This window comes from Myotis nattereri, assembly GCF_964212035.1.
Source record: "Myotis nattereri genome assembly, chromosome: 8".
Taxonomy (NCBI): Eukaryota; Metazoa; Chordata; class Mammalia; order Chiroptera; family Vespertilionidae; genus Myotis; species Myotis nattereri.
In genome coordinates, this window is record NC_138083.1 from 58,839,722 (window position 1) to 58,857,642 (window position 17,921).

The following is a 17,921-nucleotide window of genomic DNA, read 5'->3' on the forward strand; positions in this document are numbered from 1 at the left end:
GCTACATGATTGAGGAACATGAACAGACTGAGTAAGAGGAAGACTTCCTACTGTCCCTGCCTCTGCATGGCCCTCTAAAGCCGAGAAGCCATGAGGATGCCAGCTAATGTCTCCAGGCCCCAGTGTCCTCATCTGCAAACTGATGTTTTCCTGTTCCAAATTATGTTATAAAATGGCTACCTAAAACATAAGGGGAAGAAAAGGGAAAAGGAAGAAAGGAAAAGGGGAAAGGACTGCTAAGCCCAATGCTCTTTTGCTCAGAAGGGTATAGGACCTGGGAAGGTGGAAGTAGGTGGGAGTATAATCAACCTCACATGCCTGATTTCTAAGGCTGATTTCAGTAAGATCAATGAGGGATGATAGTAAGGTCTTGCTTGGTATGGGTACAGTCTTCCAGGTTGTTCCATAATATCATTTTGGGAGATTTGGTGGTGTTGACAATAGTGGCAGGGTGGGGGTGGAAGGGTTGGGAGGGGGTGACGGGAGGTGGGATGGTGCGGGGGCAGGGAGCGTATAGGAGACAGAGAGAAGCTGGGCTAGACAGTACAAGCTCTCTATAAGCAAGAACAATATCTTGGAAATTTCAAATTTCCTGTCATGAAATAGCTATAGGACTTGGTTATCTAGATTTACCAATAAAAGCTAATAAGTATAGTTGGTTTGGGGATTTAAAAAAAAAAACAGCGTGAAAGTCAAAATATATATTTTTAAAGTAGTGTGAAAGCTCATATGAGATATTTTTGATTGTTTAGTTCTTGAGATCATCTAGCATGAAATAAAATGTTTCTTTTTCTGTTCAATGATTGCGTAAGTCAAATATGGCAAACCTACAATGACAACTTTCGGCCTGTGGACCTGAGTTTCCACAAGCCTCACCACTCACCCCTCACAGAGAGTTCTTGTTTCTGGTGGATTTGTTTCACCTCCTTTGTGAAAGCCTCAGAGAGAAGGCAGCAAGCAGGAAAATCAGCTATTTATAGGATTTTTTTTTTTGACTAAAAGTGTCTGCTCAGCGTGCCATGGAATACTTCCAAGAGGTGGGAGAACAGGAAACTATCTAAAATCAACTAGAAGGCTGGAGGAGTGTTATGGGGGAAAGATTTTATATGGGAGTCATTTTCAGAAAGCTCAGCATTCATTTGCAAACAAATGACAGTTACTTTCACTGACACCTCCTGAGTCACAGAAAAGCCAGCTAAACTTCTTCTAGTTAAGAGGAGAAGGGAAAAAAAAGACAAATTCTCTGAGGATTACAAATAGTTAGGATCCTTTAAGGGACGTAAAGGCAAAGTTCTGCGGGAGCGTGCCTCTCTCTGTACGTATTTACTGCAGGAGGGATCACCGGTCGAGACTGATGCCCATAATACAAGTTGGGCTAACAGTTGGCCTTCTACGAGTGGGCTGCAGGTCCTGGGTGACCTTACAGGAGTCCTACTATGCTCACAGGAGGATCTTTATCTTCAGTCATTTCCATTTTTATAAAGAAAAATGGCAAACTATTTGCTCAAATTTTCACAATTAAGAGTCATAATTTTATTAAATTGTAGTGCATTATTCCCATGAATGATAATGGGTTTATTTTTATTGCTTTGGTGGCAATGTGGAAGCAGGTGAGATAGGGAGTATGTGGCTGTCTGAGAAAGTCTGAGCTCCCCATGGTCCTGTGGAGGAAAGAGCTCCTGAGAGAGAACTGACTTCGATGTTTATGTTCTTTGTCTGAATTTCTGCAGCCTTGTAAGTATGATGTAGTTGGCTTCAGTGATGTAATCTCACTCTTCAGATTAATGGAGAGGATTAATCAGGGACTTTGTACAGGGGTGAAGAAGAGTGATGGACAAAGAGCTTCTGTCATCTGCTAGCAATAGCAGAACTCCCACCTATGAAAGTTGCCATGGTGGAAACACTCCTCAGAGAACCTGGATAAGCCCATAAAGAAAGCAATGAAGAGTAGATAGAACCCCTTGTAGACAATCCCCATAGCTGCTACTGTTAATTAAATTGTCCTGTTGACATACCAAAGCTTCCTGGAATAAGGCACCAGGGTCTTGACAGACTTAAGGGATGAAAATAAAAGGAGGTTTTATTTGAACAAACTAAACCTTGAGGAGGCCAGAAGAATTGTGTTCCATCAGGAAATATCAAGGCATGAGAAAATCTGACCCACTAATGTTAAGCTTTCAAAACATCAACCCTTTATGATCTTTTCACTTGTAGACAAAGCTTTATGTGTAGTTGGAATGTTGACGAAGAAGCCTAAAATCTATTCTATGATGAAGACCTACTATCATCCAACACTGGGAGAGGGCTTTCCTTTACCAAGGAATCAAACTGTGGATTAATGAAAATTAGACCCAGCAAAATATAAAATAAAAAGTGGTAAGGTACATGAATCACATGAAGAAGCAGAGAAACATGGTAACCTCAGGATTTGTAAACTCAAAACATTGAACACTAGGTTTTTTTAATTTAATAGCAAAATTTAAAGTTAAAAAATGTTAAACACCTAAACAAATACAAAGGTTGTGTTATTATACTCATTTTTCAGATACAGAAATGGAAATACTAAGTAGAGGGAACCCAAAGTCATGTCGGAAGTCAGTGGCAATATTAAAGCCCATGTTTTCATCTGTTAGGCTAGACTGCCCCCTTCAGTAGGTAAAATGATAAATTTAGTTGTTAGTTCCCTAGAATTGGGTTAAAGCGTGGTTCTTGTATTTATTTATCTCTGTAAGAAAATCACTCCAGATGTACAGAATCAGAATCTCTTGGTTTGATGCCCAAAAGGCTCATTTTACAGACACTTTCAAGCTGATTTTCATGCATACACAAAATTGAGGAACCATTGCTCTAATAGTCAATGATAAAGCAAGTGACCACACACATACATGATTCTATACATGCAGATGAATGTCGTATTATGCTAATTTTTACCCACATGGATGCCAATATATATATAATGCCTCATATAGTATTTACAACTTTAGAGCTAGATGTTTTTTTTTCATTTCCTTTTTCATTTTGAAAGCAATGACCAAGAGGTCAGACTGTAGCCATTGTCATCTCCCATGCAATCTTCCTTTCATATTTTTTAGAGTTGCCCTGATTTAAAGGTCTCATTGCTCAATAATTCTCTCCTACATGTCACATTTGGACAGTATGGTTACAGATACGTTAACAATTTTTATCTTAGGAAAGTGACATGAGAGGTGAGGAAAACTGGCTGCCAAGAGAATGGAAGATGTCAGCAAGAAGGGTATTGTCTTGAAAATCCAGTGTCAGGGCTCTGTCGCTGTGTCTAAAGGTCACATCTCCATTTGTCTTTCTTTGGCATGTGGTTCACTCATAATAAAACCATTGGAGTGCAGGAAGGACTGATAGGAATAAGAGAAAAAAACATACTCATTTCTTTATGTTAGAGGTTAAAAATACTACCTGCCATTTGTAACCATAGAATTATAGGTTGCAACCAGCATATATGCACACAATGTACACTAACCCTGGACTCCACATTATTTTGCTTCATAGACAGTTCTGTGATATCACAAGCCTACATTTTATAAAATGTTTTCTAATTCTGTAAGAACAATGAGTAGGAACTATAACTAATAGAATATAGTGACCTAATAGTAAAAGAAAAGATCTACCTGTCTAGAAAACTTATTTTGCAAATGTAATGAGAAGTTTCTTTATCTTAGAAATAGAAACAAGGTAGGGTATATTGCCAAACTTTAGAAAATAAAAAATAAACTACCCAATTTTTTAACGGTAATTCTATATATTCTTACACTTAAAAGGTTAGAGAATCAGAAGAGGTCTTTCCTTGGTCATTGTTTCTTTAATAAATGTTCTTATAAAATAATAATAAAAATAGTAGAAATAAGAAACTGGCCAAAGGTAACAGAAGGAGTTGTATGATATGTCTCTCCTTACACTATATTATCTCCTTTACCTCTGTTATTGGAATAACAGCAATGGAATCATTCATTCTCTATATCTTTACTTTTGAGCTACAAATAGAGAGAACTGGGTTGAAGGAGAATAAATGATTCATTGAAAAAAATTAGAGCACCCCCTCCAACTGTGGTTTCAGATTAAGCATTTATAAAAACACTTGAATATGCACTTACAAAAATAAAGTAAAAGAATTTTCCCTGTGTCATAATGTGTTCCAAATGGGAGTTATTAGAGGTGAAGCCAAAAGGCAGGGGGTGAGGCAAGATGGTCTTGAGAAGCAGGTAAATGAGCCCTAGATGTGAAGTGACATGCATGTTATTGCTGTCCAATGGGAAAAATTAGAGGTTCAAAATTTCAGGTGAGTAAAACAAATCACAGTGAGATTATACAACTCTTCATGGGCTTTTTAAATTTTTTTAAAATATATTTTATTGATTTTTTACAGAGAGGAAGGGAGAGGGATAGAGAGTTAGAAACATCGATGAGAGAGAAACATCGATCAGCTGCCTCCTGCACACCCCCTACTGGGTATGTGCTCACAACCAAGGTACATGCCCATGACCGGAATCAAACCCAGGACCCCTCAGTCCGCAGGCCTACGCTCTATCCACTGAACCAAACCGGTAAGGGCTCTTCATGGGCTTGTTAATAGTAATCTCATTTTACCTAAACTGGCCAATTTTCATTTTTTAAAAACCAAGCTTCCCTTGCAAATGACAGAAAATAATCTATCTATTGATAATGAGGTGCTATAGTTTGAACCATATTTGTAATTTTAACTGTTTAGATCTATAAAAATGGAATTTCCTCTGATTCAGTTCCATCTCAATGAACACAAGAATCTAAGAGATGGTTACATTAAAACCAAAAATCAAAATGGTGAAAACAAACAAACAAACAAACACCCTTAATCTAGTCACCAAATCAAAGTCAGCTTGGTAACACTGCATATGTTTTTAGTGGTTCCTATAAAACCTCAAACAAAACAAAACAAAACAAAAATACAATGAGTTCTACCATTTACAAATCACTGTTGGTGTAAAGATGTGTAAAGCCATGATCTCAAAGGGACCAGAGATTATGGGTAAATATTTTTCTACAGAATGGTAAATTATTACTTGGGTTACTATCTTTAATTTTCAACCAAGCAAACTGCCCTATAAGGATGCAAGGGAGTGAAGAAATAAAATGCACTGACCACTGAGAGACCTAAGGCTAGTTTTCCTCTCTTACTCAGTGCTAACTAATGCTAAAACTTCCAATAGTAGATTGGACTTTGTGGGATCAGATAACCAAGCACTTTTGGTGTTACTGAAAATGTCTTTAAAATAATAAAACTGTAGACCAAGAATAACAAAGTTTCTTTAACAACCTCCAAGAAATATATTCTCTTTTTTTTTTCTATTTCATTTCAATCTTCTTTTTACTACCACTGAGTCTTTCTGGACACCTGCTTTCATGTAGTGTTTTCCAGTTGTCTCCCCACCACCCCCATTACTTGGATAGGGGCGATAGTGAGAATTACAGAAAACCCAGGAGAGAATTGTGAGGATTCTGCTGCTGATCACTGATTCTACATTCAAAGTTAACCTCAGGCAGGAGTAGCCTCATTTCCCAATCAACAAAGAAGGACCTCTCCACTGAGATCCGTGACAAATAGGGAGATTGTGCAAGATAAAGAGGAAATACATTAAAATTTCTGGCATTCTTTGCTGGATTATTAGAGCAATTTAAATAACAAACAAACAACAACAAAAGAAAACCATCAACTAATGTGGTGGATGGGGGTTTTAAAACGGCAGCAAGGAAACCTCACAGTAACCAAAGCCACTAGCAGAATTGCTCAGCACTGTCACACATTTCACATACAGTAGTTTAGTTGATTCCGTATAATTTAAATTGTTCTAAAACAAGAGGAAGAAAAGCCTCAGCCAGGGAAAGAAAAACCTCACTGGGCAAAGATTGAAATAATCTTGAACAAAATTTTGAAAAACAGTTGTACCTGCATTGAAAAATAATCCTGGGTTCATGCTTTATGAATGATACTTCAGTGATCTTTGGTGGAGTCTTATTTAACCAGCAGCCATCCCCCCTCACCCCCCCCGCCCCCCAAGCCCCTCAACCATCCAGAAATTTTAATTTTGCAACAGAACGGTAAGCATTCAGGATTCTTGTCATGGAAAACGAATGATCACATTTCAATCACTAGCCACATAATGTTCTCTAATAGCACCTGGCACCTTAGATCATCTGTGTCAGTTAAAGATTTTACAAAGCCCCTGTGCGGACACCGATTTGTGGGTGTCCGAAGTATCAATCTGTTTTCTTACCATCTGCACATACATTAGTTTGTTAGCTCTTACAGTCTTACTAGCTATTATTTAGAGAAGAAATAAAATAACAAAACAATCCCCCTTCCCCCCTCCACCCCAAACCACCCAAACCAGCAACATACTATCCCCAAATACAAAGTAATAAAAGAGCTGTACCCAAACCTGGTCAGTCCTTCCATTTCTTGAAACTTGCACACAAACTGAAGAAACCCACTCAGCCTTAAAGAGGTCGATCATTTTGTCCTAAAATTTCATCTCTGTGAGTGCGTTCTTTCCCGGGTCTGTCTTGCTCTCTCTCTCCCTCTCTGTGTCTCTCTCTACTTCTACCCGAGAGTGTTTTCTTTCTCTTTTCCTGTTTCTGCTGCTGAATGAACGCAAAATACATGATTTGAAGGGATTTTGGTTTTTAGGCTAACAGTTGGAAATCTAAAATCTTGCTCTTCTGAATGGCTTTAAATACCAGTCACTCAACAGATAACGTTTACATAAAGACGCATATACAGAACCAAGAATCTTGCTTTTTTAAAGCAAAAACAAAACCACAACAAAAGCTCCTTTTACTCCTTTCATCCCCTTCCTATTTTATTTACTTAACTATTAGCACTTACCCTGAGATGTGCCATAAATGCTCTATTCCAAATGTATAAAAGCCAACCACATCTCAACTGAGAATTAAACAGTTTTAATGTCTTCAAATCCATGTCCCTGATCCAAAGCCTGATACAGACAGTCACTGGCAGTGGTACAATAATTCTACACAGCAGACATCTGATTCTTGACATTTAAAAATAACAATATTGGGGAGGGAAAAAGAGCCCTTTTTTTAAAAAAAAAAACTACAAACAGCTTGTGAGTGAGCACATTATCACCAATTGATTGTATTAACTGGAACTGGCAATGATTTCAAGCTATAATATTTCATTTCAAAATCAATGTCACACAGAGGCCAAATACCTACAGACCTCTCATTTTCTATATAATTACAGCAATGGCCTATGTTAAATTAATTCTAAGTGATAATTGGACAAAGGGAGAATCAGAACTGTGCTAGTATTTAGATGCTATTATTGGTGACTATTAATTTAATCTTTGTTCATTCTTGAATCAAATTAGGAACCTTCCAGTCATTCTGTTGCTTGTCTAAGATGGATCACATTTCCTAAACATGCAGGCACACCTATCAGGTCAAAAACCCCAACACATTTATTTCTATTTCTGAAGCACATTACAGACTCAGACTGATGTCAAGTCTTAGCTCTTCTACTTACTGTCTTTGCATTCCTGGGCAATTGATTTAATCTTTTGTGCCTCAGTTTTGTTGTCTGTAAGCTGGAGTAAACAGTAATACTTTGCAAAGTTGATTTAGGTACTAAATGAGATACTGTATGATTTCTAGCTCATAAAAAGTATTTGATATATGCTTCTTCCTCTGTTGTATATTTGGAAGGGGGTTGGGATCGGGCATAGTAAAAGGAAAGAATTCAGGTTTTGTAGGCAGACGTCAGTTTTGACCCGCCATGATGCTATGGACTAGCTGTGTGTCCTTGGGCAAGTTACTTAACCTAATTTACTAAATCTCAGCTTCTTCAACTGTAAAATACCTTTTGGTTTTAAAGAGCAAATTAGATAACATGGGGAGAACAGTCACTTTGGGTAGGTATTTATTGAGAGCTCCAGGCTCTGGAAAATTGCTTTAATTAGTGCTCTGCATATGTAACTTAGGAGTTTAAAGATGCAGGCTGAGATCACAGGCCTTTAGATCAAGTGTCTCACTTTATAGCAGAGGAAGGAGACCCAGAAGAGCTGAAATAATGGTTCCAAGCAACATCGACATCACTAGTTCATGGTAAGTAGGGACTAGAACACAGACCCTCTTATTTAAAGCTCAATGCCTTGTCCACTAAACCCTGTGATGTTGAAATTGAACACATTGGAAATCCAATTTCAGGACTAGGTGGTAATTAAAACAATACAACTAGAAAAAAACAAAACAAAAATCTTCTCTTTCTTGAATTCCCCAAATTTGCTTCTAAGGATGAGCTTACAAATGAAATTATTCCATAGGAGCTGGCAGGAGCCAGCTACATCCATCTTTCTGAGAGGAGCTCGCACAGGACAGCAGATTCTCCTTTTCCTCTAAAGCAAGACAGGAGCTGGAGAGAACGTCCAGTTCTCAGGCGCTGCCCATTCTCCTGCCTCCCCTTGTGAATGGCCAGCGCGTTCACTTTTTTTAGAGGAACTCTTCGACATCAGCACAATGGGTGAGAAGAACACACTGTTCTACATTTAGTTTACTCACTAACCTACTACTTCATCATATTCGGTTTGAAAGCCTTGTACAGACTAGGAGCTCAATAAATATCAAAATTTGTTAAAGAAGGTATAATTCGCCCTAGCTGGTTTGGCTCAGTGGATAGAGCGTCAGCCTGCGGACTGAAGGGTCCCAGGTTTGATTCCGGCCAAGGGCACATACCCGGGTTGTGGGCTTGATCCCCAGTGTGAGGCATGCAGGAGGCAGCCAATCAATGATTCCCTCTCGTCATTGATGTTTCTATCTCTCTCTCCCTCTCCCTTTCTCTCTGAAATCAATAAAAATATATTTTAAAAAAAGAAGGTATAACTCTAGTCTCAGTTATATTTAAAGGCTTGAACTAGCTCAGGTTAGGGTTAATTATTGCCTAGTGTAGAATAGAAACTATTAAATGTTTTCAATATTTTGATAATTTCAGAATTAAAAATAAAGGTGCCTTGTGTATCAAAGTCAGATCAGTGACTACTCTGAGGAGGAAGGGAGAGAAGTGGGGTTGAGGAAGGAACATATGAAATCCATTGCAATTAATGTTTTATTTCTATAGCTGAGTGATGTATAAATGGATGTGTATTTTACTTTTTTATACCTTTTTGTAAGCCTCAAATATGTCATTTAAAAATTGGCTTAAAATAAGGTCAATAATTTGAAAATAGAATTTCCAAATCTTTATGATAGATCCACTAACATGCCTGTGCTAAATCCCATACTTAAATCTTCAAGCTTTCATTCTCATTTTACTAAAGAATGTAAATAATATGTTTACTTTAAAGATTTTTTTCTCCTTGCTTGCCATTTTCATGCCCTTGATTCCAGGGTTGTGCTGGGTATATAGGGAAGAGCTATGTTGCATCACATAGATCTAAGTCTAAATCTCAGTTCTATAATTTACTGGCCACATATCTTTAAATCATTTAATATTTCCAAGCTTTGGTTTCCTCTCTTGTAAAAACAGAGTATTATTATATCTAGCTCTCAAAATTATTATGAGGATTAATATGGAAATGTTTGCTACAGCATCTGGTACATAGTAAATTTTCAATTAATTTTAGTCTCTTTCTTTCTTTCTTTACTTTCTTTCCTTTTCTTCTTTCTTTCTTCCTTTCTTTCTTTCTTTCTTTCTTTCTTTCTTTCTTTCTTTCTTTCTTTCTTTTTCTTTCTTTCTTTCTTCCCCCCTCTCTCTCATTCTCTCTCTCTGTCTCTCTCTGTCTCTCTCTCTCTTTCTCCTTCCACTTTTCACCACTACTTGAGCTTTTTACTTCACAATGGTATAAAAAGAAAAAAGAATTTAAGGTAGGAAGAACATGGGCAATTATGCAACACAATGGAAGCATTTTGCTACTAACAAAGGCTAGCTCCAGATGCACGTAGAGTATCCTTCTTTAACCTGATATTTCTTATCTAATCTCATCACTATTTATTAAAGTCCAGTTTTTTTTAAAAAAATTATTCTATTTTTGCTGCTAGTCACAGAAACTTTATAGAAAAAATATCGTATTCTAGGGCTTCTATCTTATTATCCATTCTTTCTTCAAGACAGATAGTCTAATCAAAGTATTTTATTCTCAGTGATGGATGAGATTTATGTGCTTAAGGCAGTTCTAAAGTTTTCTGATATAATTCCTATAATGGTCATTTCCATAGATAAAGAGGCGTGGGTTCTAGTCCTACCAGAGCCACACACTAATAGCATACCACTAAGTCTTTACCTTTCTTTGAGTCTAGTTATTTTATATGCTAAATGAAGAGGTTGGATTAAATGATCCCTTTAGCACTAACTTAGGCAATACACCATGTAATTGTGTAGTGTTTGTGAAAACTATCCACAATTTGGTGGCTTCTTCGGAAGTCTGGGGAAGGGCTCTGGCACTGTCCTTGCCCACTGACTGCCAGCCTGGAATATTCTCAGGGTTTGTAGACGCATGTCCAAAGGAGCCAGTTTTGTCAGGAAGAGAGCAAGATGATACACTTCTCAGTGGAAGACTTTTTTCTTGCATTTCTTCTTAAGATTAGAGTGGGAACAGTACAGTAAGAACTTTTTAGAGAGATGGGGATAGTAGAAGAAAGAGGAAAAAGACACTGTAGCAAGGAAGGATATGAGGGTCATTGTTATGAAGGGTTGTGTTGTAGGAAAAATGACAACACTAGAGGAAGGTGGTAGGGAAGGGAAATACTCTTCCCCTATTCTTTTCATCCAGGTGAAATCTAGTTTAAGTGATTGGAGGGCAGCGGGAAAACATGAGGAGGTTGTGGCAGAGGAGGAGCAGCCTGTGGTGGGTCTGTACGTGTGTGGGATTTACACGCTGACACTAATTGCATTTTATTGTGTGGATGCTTCCCCTTGTCCTCCTCCTCTCTGCTGTCCTACTCTCTGCAGCTGTGCTTGTCAGGTCCCCTAACTGGCTCCAGCTCCACCTTCCCAGAGCTCAGGGCATTACCCCCATTCCCTGTGCTCTGGGCAGCGGGGCTCAGGTGGGAGTGTGGTTAGTGTTGGTGTGACAATTACAATGGTGAAGACAGATCAATTCCCCCAAACTAATAACTCCAGGCAGAATTTTACAACTAAAAATAAAACAAAAACCAGAAAAGAACAACAACTCTAGATAGATATAATTAAACTCTTTCCAAAATTCCAAAGGTCATTGTTGACTTTTGTAAAAAGGTGGATTTATTTTAACATTCTGTGTAGACTTCCCTTTCCTCTCCTCTCTATCCCACGATCCTTCAGACAAAAGAACACAAAACATTAATAACTCCTTGCCTCTATGCGGGTGTGCTTTTCAAAGCACTTTGATGTCTAGTAACTCAAGATACCTAGATGAAGATGGTAGCAGGTTTATTTCCTGATAGGAGCACTTAGCCAGAGACATGTTAAACAATTTTTTTTTTTTTTCATGCAGACTATTCATAGGAGAGCCAATACTAGACCCAGGAGAAGACACCACACAATTAGCAGGTATAATTTCTGAACATCCACCACCCGACAGAAATGGTACCTGAAGGTACTGGCAGGAACGTTCTTGCTGACACGTCTCAGACTTCACCATGGCCTGGTCCACATTCACCGAGGCCTTCTGGTAGACCTCCCGGGCGCGGCTCACCGTCAGCGTGGACGACCAGGCGCTCTTCTTCAGGAGAGGCGCGTCCAGGTTGACGGGCAGGTGGGCACAGGTGGAGCACTTGACGTCGTTGTTACTCCGGGAGGCCTTGACTGCCTGCTCACTGATGGTGTTGTAGGTCTCCATGAAGTACTGCGAGGCCGAGCGGTCAGGGCACCTGCCCATGGTCATCACGCCCGACGGAGAGTGGTAGATGCACATGTCGCTGTCCAGGTTGTCGTCGGAGCTCCACCAGCCCGGGGAGGTGTTGGGGGAGGTGTTGGGCCGGGCCTTGGGCTCCGGGCGCCTCTCCTTGCTCTTGCTGCGCTTGCCATACCTCACGGTCTGTGTTTCGTCGGGGCTGGCTTTGCCCCCGTTGACGCTGCCTTTAGATGGTCCCTCCAAGGAGTGCGACTTGGTGAAGAGCTTCTGGACCGAGTGGACCAGGTGGCGGATGCGGCCCGGGCTGTCGCTGCGGTGCTCCAGGGCTGTGCGCTTGTACTGCAGCGTGTGGTACCCATCCCGGTACCCATCCCGGCTGAGCGGCAGCTGCCTCTCAAACTGGTCCAGGAGGTTCGGGGGGATGCGATTGGCCTTGGTGGCCAGGGTGCGGGGCACGAGGGCGCACTCGTCCTTCAGCTCCTGCTGCGAGTTGTAGTGCCTGCGCGGGAAGGTGCTGCTGGCCAGCGGGTCGCTGAAGGGGCCCACGCACTCGGCCTGGAAGGAGTTGCGCTGCGTGTAGTAAGGGTGGTCAGCCGGGTGGTGCTCCACTGGGCTCAGCAGGTATGGCTTGCGGTCCGAGTGGTGCGAGTCACAGGCGGAATCGCAGGTGACTCCGTGGTGATGGCTGCGGCTGCCGGATAACCCTTTCATTGCTGATGGGGCGCAACCGCGGGGGTCATGGACACCCCGTGGTCAGGTTCCAGACCCGTCTCCCGCCAAGACCTGGGGGATGAACAGGAGGGGGAAATGGTTAACACGTCCTTTGGTAAATAGATATTGCTTTGTCTTGTGGTGCTGTCTGCTACTGTGTTTGTTTTCTGGCAGAAGAACTCATCACTGTCCCTGAAAGCAGTTGCACTGCATCGTTGGAGAAACTCCACCGCCTCTGTAGGGTGGGAAAGACAACTCCAACCAGATATGGGGAGACTGTAGGGGTGAAAGCTAGAAAACCTGGAACAGGAAACTATAGAAATGCTGAAGTGTTTTAAAATTATTTGGAAAGAGGACCCCTTTTCCCCTTCCTTGCTTCTCTGGCTTTATCCTTAACTACATGTGAATGGGAAATCTAACTCACCGAAGGCTCATTTGCTCTGGGAAGCCTTTGCTGATCCCCCTTTGCAGACAGGATTAGTTCCCCTCTGTGCTTCCCCACCAGTTACTCTCTCAGTGCCGGTGGAATTGTCTCTGGCCTTCCTGGGTAACTTCAGTTCCTTGCAGACCTGCCTACCTTTTAGGCACCTTTACATCCCTCTCCCTAGCACCAGGCCAGCCATGTAGACACATAGAGTAAGCATTCCATAAATGCGAATAAAAAGAAAGGAATAAATAAAGGAGTATACTGGCACCTTATATATAACTTGAGGATATAGCTTTCTATCTTCCGTCACATGCTTTCCCATTAGAATTCTGTAGTAACAATGACACCACACAGGCACCCCTCCCCCACCATGGTAATCAGAGTTGATAAAAATAACAGTCTGGCAAATAAACCAGAGCTGTAGAGACAATCTGCCCCTATATTTCTGTCATCAGAGGGTCAACAAACCTAGAGCAGTTGAAGAAGGACTAAGCTTGAATAACATGGCACCTGTTCTTCCTGGCTTAAAGGTTTCTGGCTAAATGTTCACAGGTGATGGCAAGATGGCCAAAGGGGAGGTCCTTGAAATGTTCCCGAGGACATGAAACACCTGGGCTAAGGGTCAGCTCAGCCTCTGTGAGAAGCCACTCCTGCAGATCCACTGTGGGAGCTCATTCACTCTGAGCCCAGGCCTTCCCCTAGTGTAACAGGGGCTGCTGTTGCCCCTGGCAGAGGATTTTCTGACTCTAACAGAGTGTGTTCTCCAGTCACTGACCAAGTTTCTATTGACAGCCCGAGTATTACCCATCCAGCACCCCAAAAAGTGCTTGGCTGATGGTGGGAACTCAGTAAAATATTTATTCAATAAATTAATGTATTAGTGCAAAATCTCCCAGAGTGGTCTGTACTGTGATTCAAGTCACATCTATTGAATGGAAAGATAATTGTGTGACAAGGGATGGGCCAAGCCAAGGAAGGAAGGGACCATCTTACAAGCATTCCAGGTACCAGTGGTTTTCAGAGTGAGGCAAGAGACAGGTGAATGGTCTTTGTGCCACCCCCCAACTCTTCACAACCCATCAAAGACTGTCCCACCTCTGTAAGTTCCAACTGCCTGAGAGTAAAAGTTTGAATGATTTGTCTGGCCTCCTGACTATGTAGAGGACAATCTATTTGAAGGAGAGAAAGAAATTGACATCTGAAGAGGAGAAAAGGAAATCAGAACTCACTAGAGGCCTGATGCACAAAATTCGTGCAAGAGTAGGCCTTCCTTCCCCCAGCTGCCGGCACCAGCTTCCCTCTGGCACCCAGGACCCGGGCTTTCCTCCAGCCCTGGCTTCATCCGGAAGGACGTCCGGTTTAATTAGCATGTTACTCTTTATTATTATAGATTAATAATAATCCTTCCTGTGGATTAGGAAGAACCTGTAAATCAAAACTTGCCCATTGAGGAGAGACTCATGAAAAAGGAAACTTAAGCATAAAATACCTTGGAACTGCTTTGTATTAAGTTATGACTCCAAGAATAGGTGTGGAAAAAGGGATATCAGAAGGTTAAATACACGTTTTTAGCAAAACTGTGGCACAAACTACTTTAGATGAAAAAATCCATTGTATGAGGAAGTCTATATGAAACAGGTCCTGTTGCGGACATTTTTGCCTTTTAAATACTGATTTAAAAATAAAAAAAAGCAAAAATAACAATCTAGTAGGATCATACTCACATAATAAGACTATAGTCTTAAGATTACACATGAAAGAGGAAAATGAAGACTGAGAGAAGGAGGAGCACCTCCACCTGCAAGGTGAGGTCTTACTCTTAAACTCCCTTTCCAGCACATTTCTTCCTGCCAATTCTCCCCCTCCCCTTCCTAATCAATGTTTGTAAGTGGCATCCATGGCCCTCATTTGCTCCAGCCTGTGGTGTAACTGGGTATCTCTCCTGTGCAGGGCCCAGTGTTTGCTGCTGCAGACCAGGGCATGCCCACTGCAGTCCCTACAGGCCAAAGGGCTTGTGAGGTGCTCAGAGACATGATCTCATCAGGAAAAAAAATACGAAAAGCAATTCTTATTATCTTCTGCATTCTTGGATAAGGAAGCTTCTAGCCCCTGAATTAGATTTTAAGTGGCTGTAAAGATTTCTGAAAATAGAAAGGGAAATTGCCTTTCATACTTTCCCCTTTGAGTGTGGGTGGGGACTGTAGGTAAATATGCCTTCATAACGGTTTCTATGATGATCCTCTTTTTTAGTGTGTCTACCATGACTTTAAAATTATGTTTTGTTGTTCTCCTAAGTTTAATTTTACTATCAGACAACATGTCCTGATTTGGGGATTGGGAAATTTGTTGAGTATATTGGATATCCTGAGATGAGTTCTGAGGTTTAGAGGGAGAGATGAAGTATCAATGATGAGAGAGAAACATCCATCAGACACCTCCTGCACATCCCACACTGGGGAGCAAGCCCTGACTGGGAATCCTACCCTGACTTCCTGGCTCATAGGTTGAAGCTCCACCACGGACCCACGCCAACCAGGCAAGATGTGCCTGGTTTTAACGGACTTCCCACACCTGTACAGATGATGACCAAAGCAAGAATCCAGCAAGGTAAAGGAAATTCTCAAGGTAGATAATTTATTAGACCAAGAAAAAAACAAACAGACCACATATTAGAAGATGCTGACAGTGGAAAAACAGTGTTGCAAAGCTGGCAAGTCCTTATTTCATTTTGATTTCTGTGCATGTCTTTATTTAGAGCTGCTGTTCTTGATTTTTCTTTATATGCAGAGAGAAGAGCCATGTGGAGGGCTCCACTCTCTCACTCAATGAGGACTGACAGCCAGGCTATCATGACTAGCTTTAGAAAGAACAATGTGGGGAACCCCACCCAGGAGAACAGGGTTCTGGTTTGGGGAGGCACCAGGAGGAAGAAATCTCCGTAAATCTTTTCAGGGTCAGGAGGCTTCTTTGGTTTCCCTCCGTGAGACCTGCCCATGCCAGGTTATAATAGTTAGCTAAAGAGAAAGAAAGCATTCCCTTATTGAAGAGTATAAAGTAATCCCAGAATAATGACTTTGTTTCCCAGTCTCCCTAGATGTGCATAGGTGACTAATTCCGACTAATGAAATATAATTGGAAATGGCATGTGCAATTTCTGGAAAGTGTCTCTAGCATGAAGGGCACAGCCTTGATATCCCTTTCCCTGGCTGGAATGCAGACCTGAGGGCTGGCTGAGCAGTGAGCGATCTGGTACATGAGGCAGAAGTAGTAGTAGTTGGAGCAGCACAGGGTAAAGCACCTGGCTACAGTGGAGGATCAGTTCATCCCTGGATGCATACCTCTGCATCTTGTTTATGTGGGAGGAAACAGACCTTTATCTTTGTCTCTGCCACTGGTATTTTGTTTTCTGACCTTTCATCTGGACCTATTCCCATGTAAGATGGGTAGTGAGGACCAAATCCTGGAGAGCCTTTGTTAGTGTCCCGGAACGCAGGACCTCACTTTGCGTGTGGAGGCACTCCATGAGAGTGATTGAAACCAGACAGTGATATGGCCATACCTCTATAGATATTTTTTTTTGGCTGTAGCTAGAGCCTAGATTTAGGTGTGGGGAGAGGTCATGAAGATCTAAAGAAGCAGTTACTTCTTGCTTGGGCAGTTCATGGGAGAAGACCAGAAGGGAGGATGGCCAGCTGGGGCTGTGCCTGTCTCAGGCTACTTGCTCATACATGTGTGTTGCTACCACAGTTTAAACACACGACACTTTTTCCAGAAGAAAATTCTATGTAACATGGATGCAGATTTTATTAGCAATTTGTCCTCTATTAATAATAAATCTCCATTCTATAAAGATTGAGAATGAAGAATCATATGAATGTATAGGCTTATGATTTTAAATAAAAATAATTTAAAAATAAGGGAATGGTTCTAATTAATATATTACTAAAACACAAAGCCATGCCACTTTAAGGTAAAAAATAAACAGAAAACTTAACAGAGGTGAGAGTGTAGGTTGACACTGGCCAAAGGCCCACTTTTCAGATATTTTCTGACCTTCTGAATTTGTAGCTGCAATGGATAGCTGAATGCCATTTTCTTTCACTTTTCCAAGCTTTCCTACTTGAAGGTTTAGAGGTGTTATATACTTAAAGTCATGTAAGTACCATTATAGCACCTTTGAATAAGCACAGTCTGAAATACACTGGTTATATTGCTCGAAGTACAATAGTAAGCCATTTTCTATACGTGGAATGTATTCTGGCTTCTCTTTAATATTAATTACGATCATAATCATCTGCAGTTAGATTTTGTTTGTGCATACCTCCTTCAATCAATCTGAGTCAGCTCCTGTAAATAAATGCCTTTGGAGCATTTCCCTTTCAAAAGATACAGTATTGTACAACCCCGTTCCCCCCCCCCCCCCCACACACACACAAATAACCAACAAAAACCCCCAACAACATCCAAAACCTCCTCCAATTTGGTCACAGTAGGTAGTAGAATTATAATTGCCTTTGTTTTCATATAAAAGCTTTAAAAGAGTGGTTTCATTTCTGTTTTTGAGCATAAAAAGGTGAAAGATGGTGTTCTTTGAGAAATGGTTAGTAAGTCATGAGTATTGATGTATACCTATTGCTGGTTGGGTAAAATATCATAAGACGTAGGAGGGAATTTTTATGTGGAGATAAATGAGGCAGTACATTTTAAAACCTCATGATATTATTTTGAATTGACACAAGTGGAAAGGTGACTGTCCTGACTCTATGTAACCTTGGAGATGTGCTCCCCATGGAATCGTTCCCCTTTCGATTTCTAGGAGAGTGTCTGATTATCTCAGCTATGCCTACAGATGGATTCCTGGGAGTTGCTAAGAGAATGTGGTCACCTAGACCAGACATGAAAAATAGCTCTTAAGGGGGGCACCGTGA

General features: G+C 40.9%; 1 protein-coding gene across 12 annotated transcripts in view; it reads right to left on the minus strand.

Moving 5' to 3' along the window:
• DLGAP1 (DLG associated protein 1) overlaps positions 1–17,921 on the minus strand; it is a gene marked incomplete at its 5' end in the record, with an annotated part of 616,937 nt that overhangs the window by 220,324 nt on the left and 378,692 nt on the right. For 3 of the 12 annotated variants that reach the window (XM_081097403.1, XM_081097411.1, XM_081097408.1), the window contains one exon: positions 6,896–6,993. In XM_081097403.1, the coding sequence (XP_080953529.1) occupies positions 6,896–6,988 (93 nt within the window). Of the gene's footprint in view, positions 1–6,443; positions 6,994–11,591; positions 12,639–17,921 lie in introns of those variants that run through there. The other 9 variants (XM_081097399.1, XM_081097402.1, XM_081097409.1 and 6 more) reach the window with 6 other exon arrangements.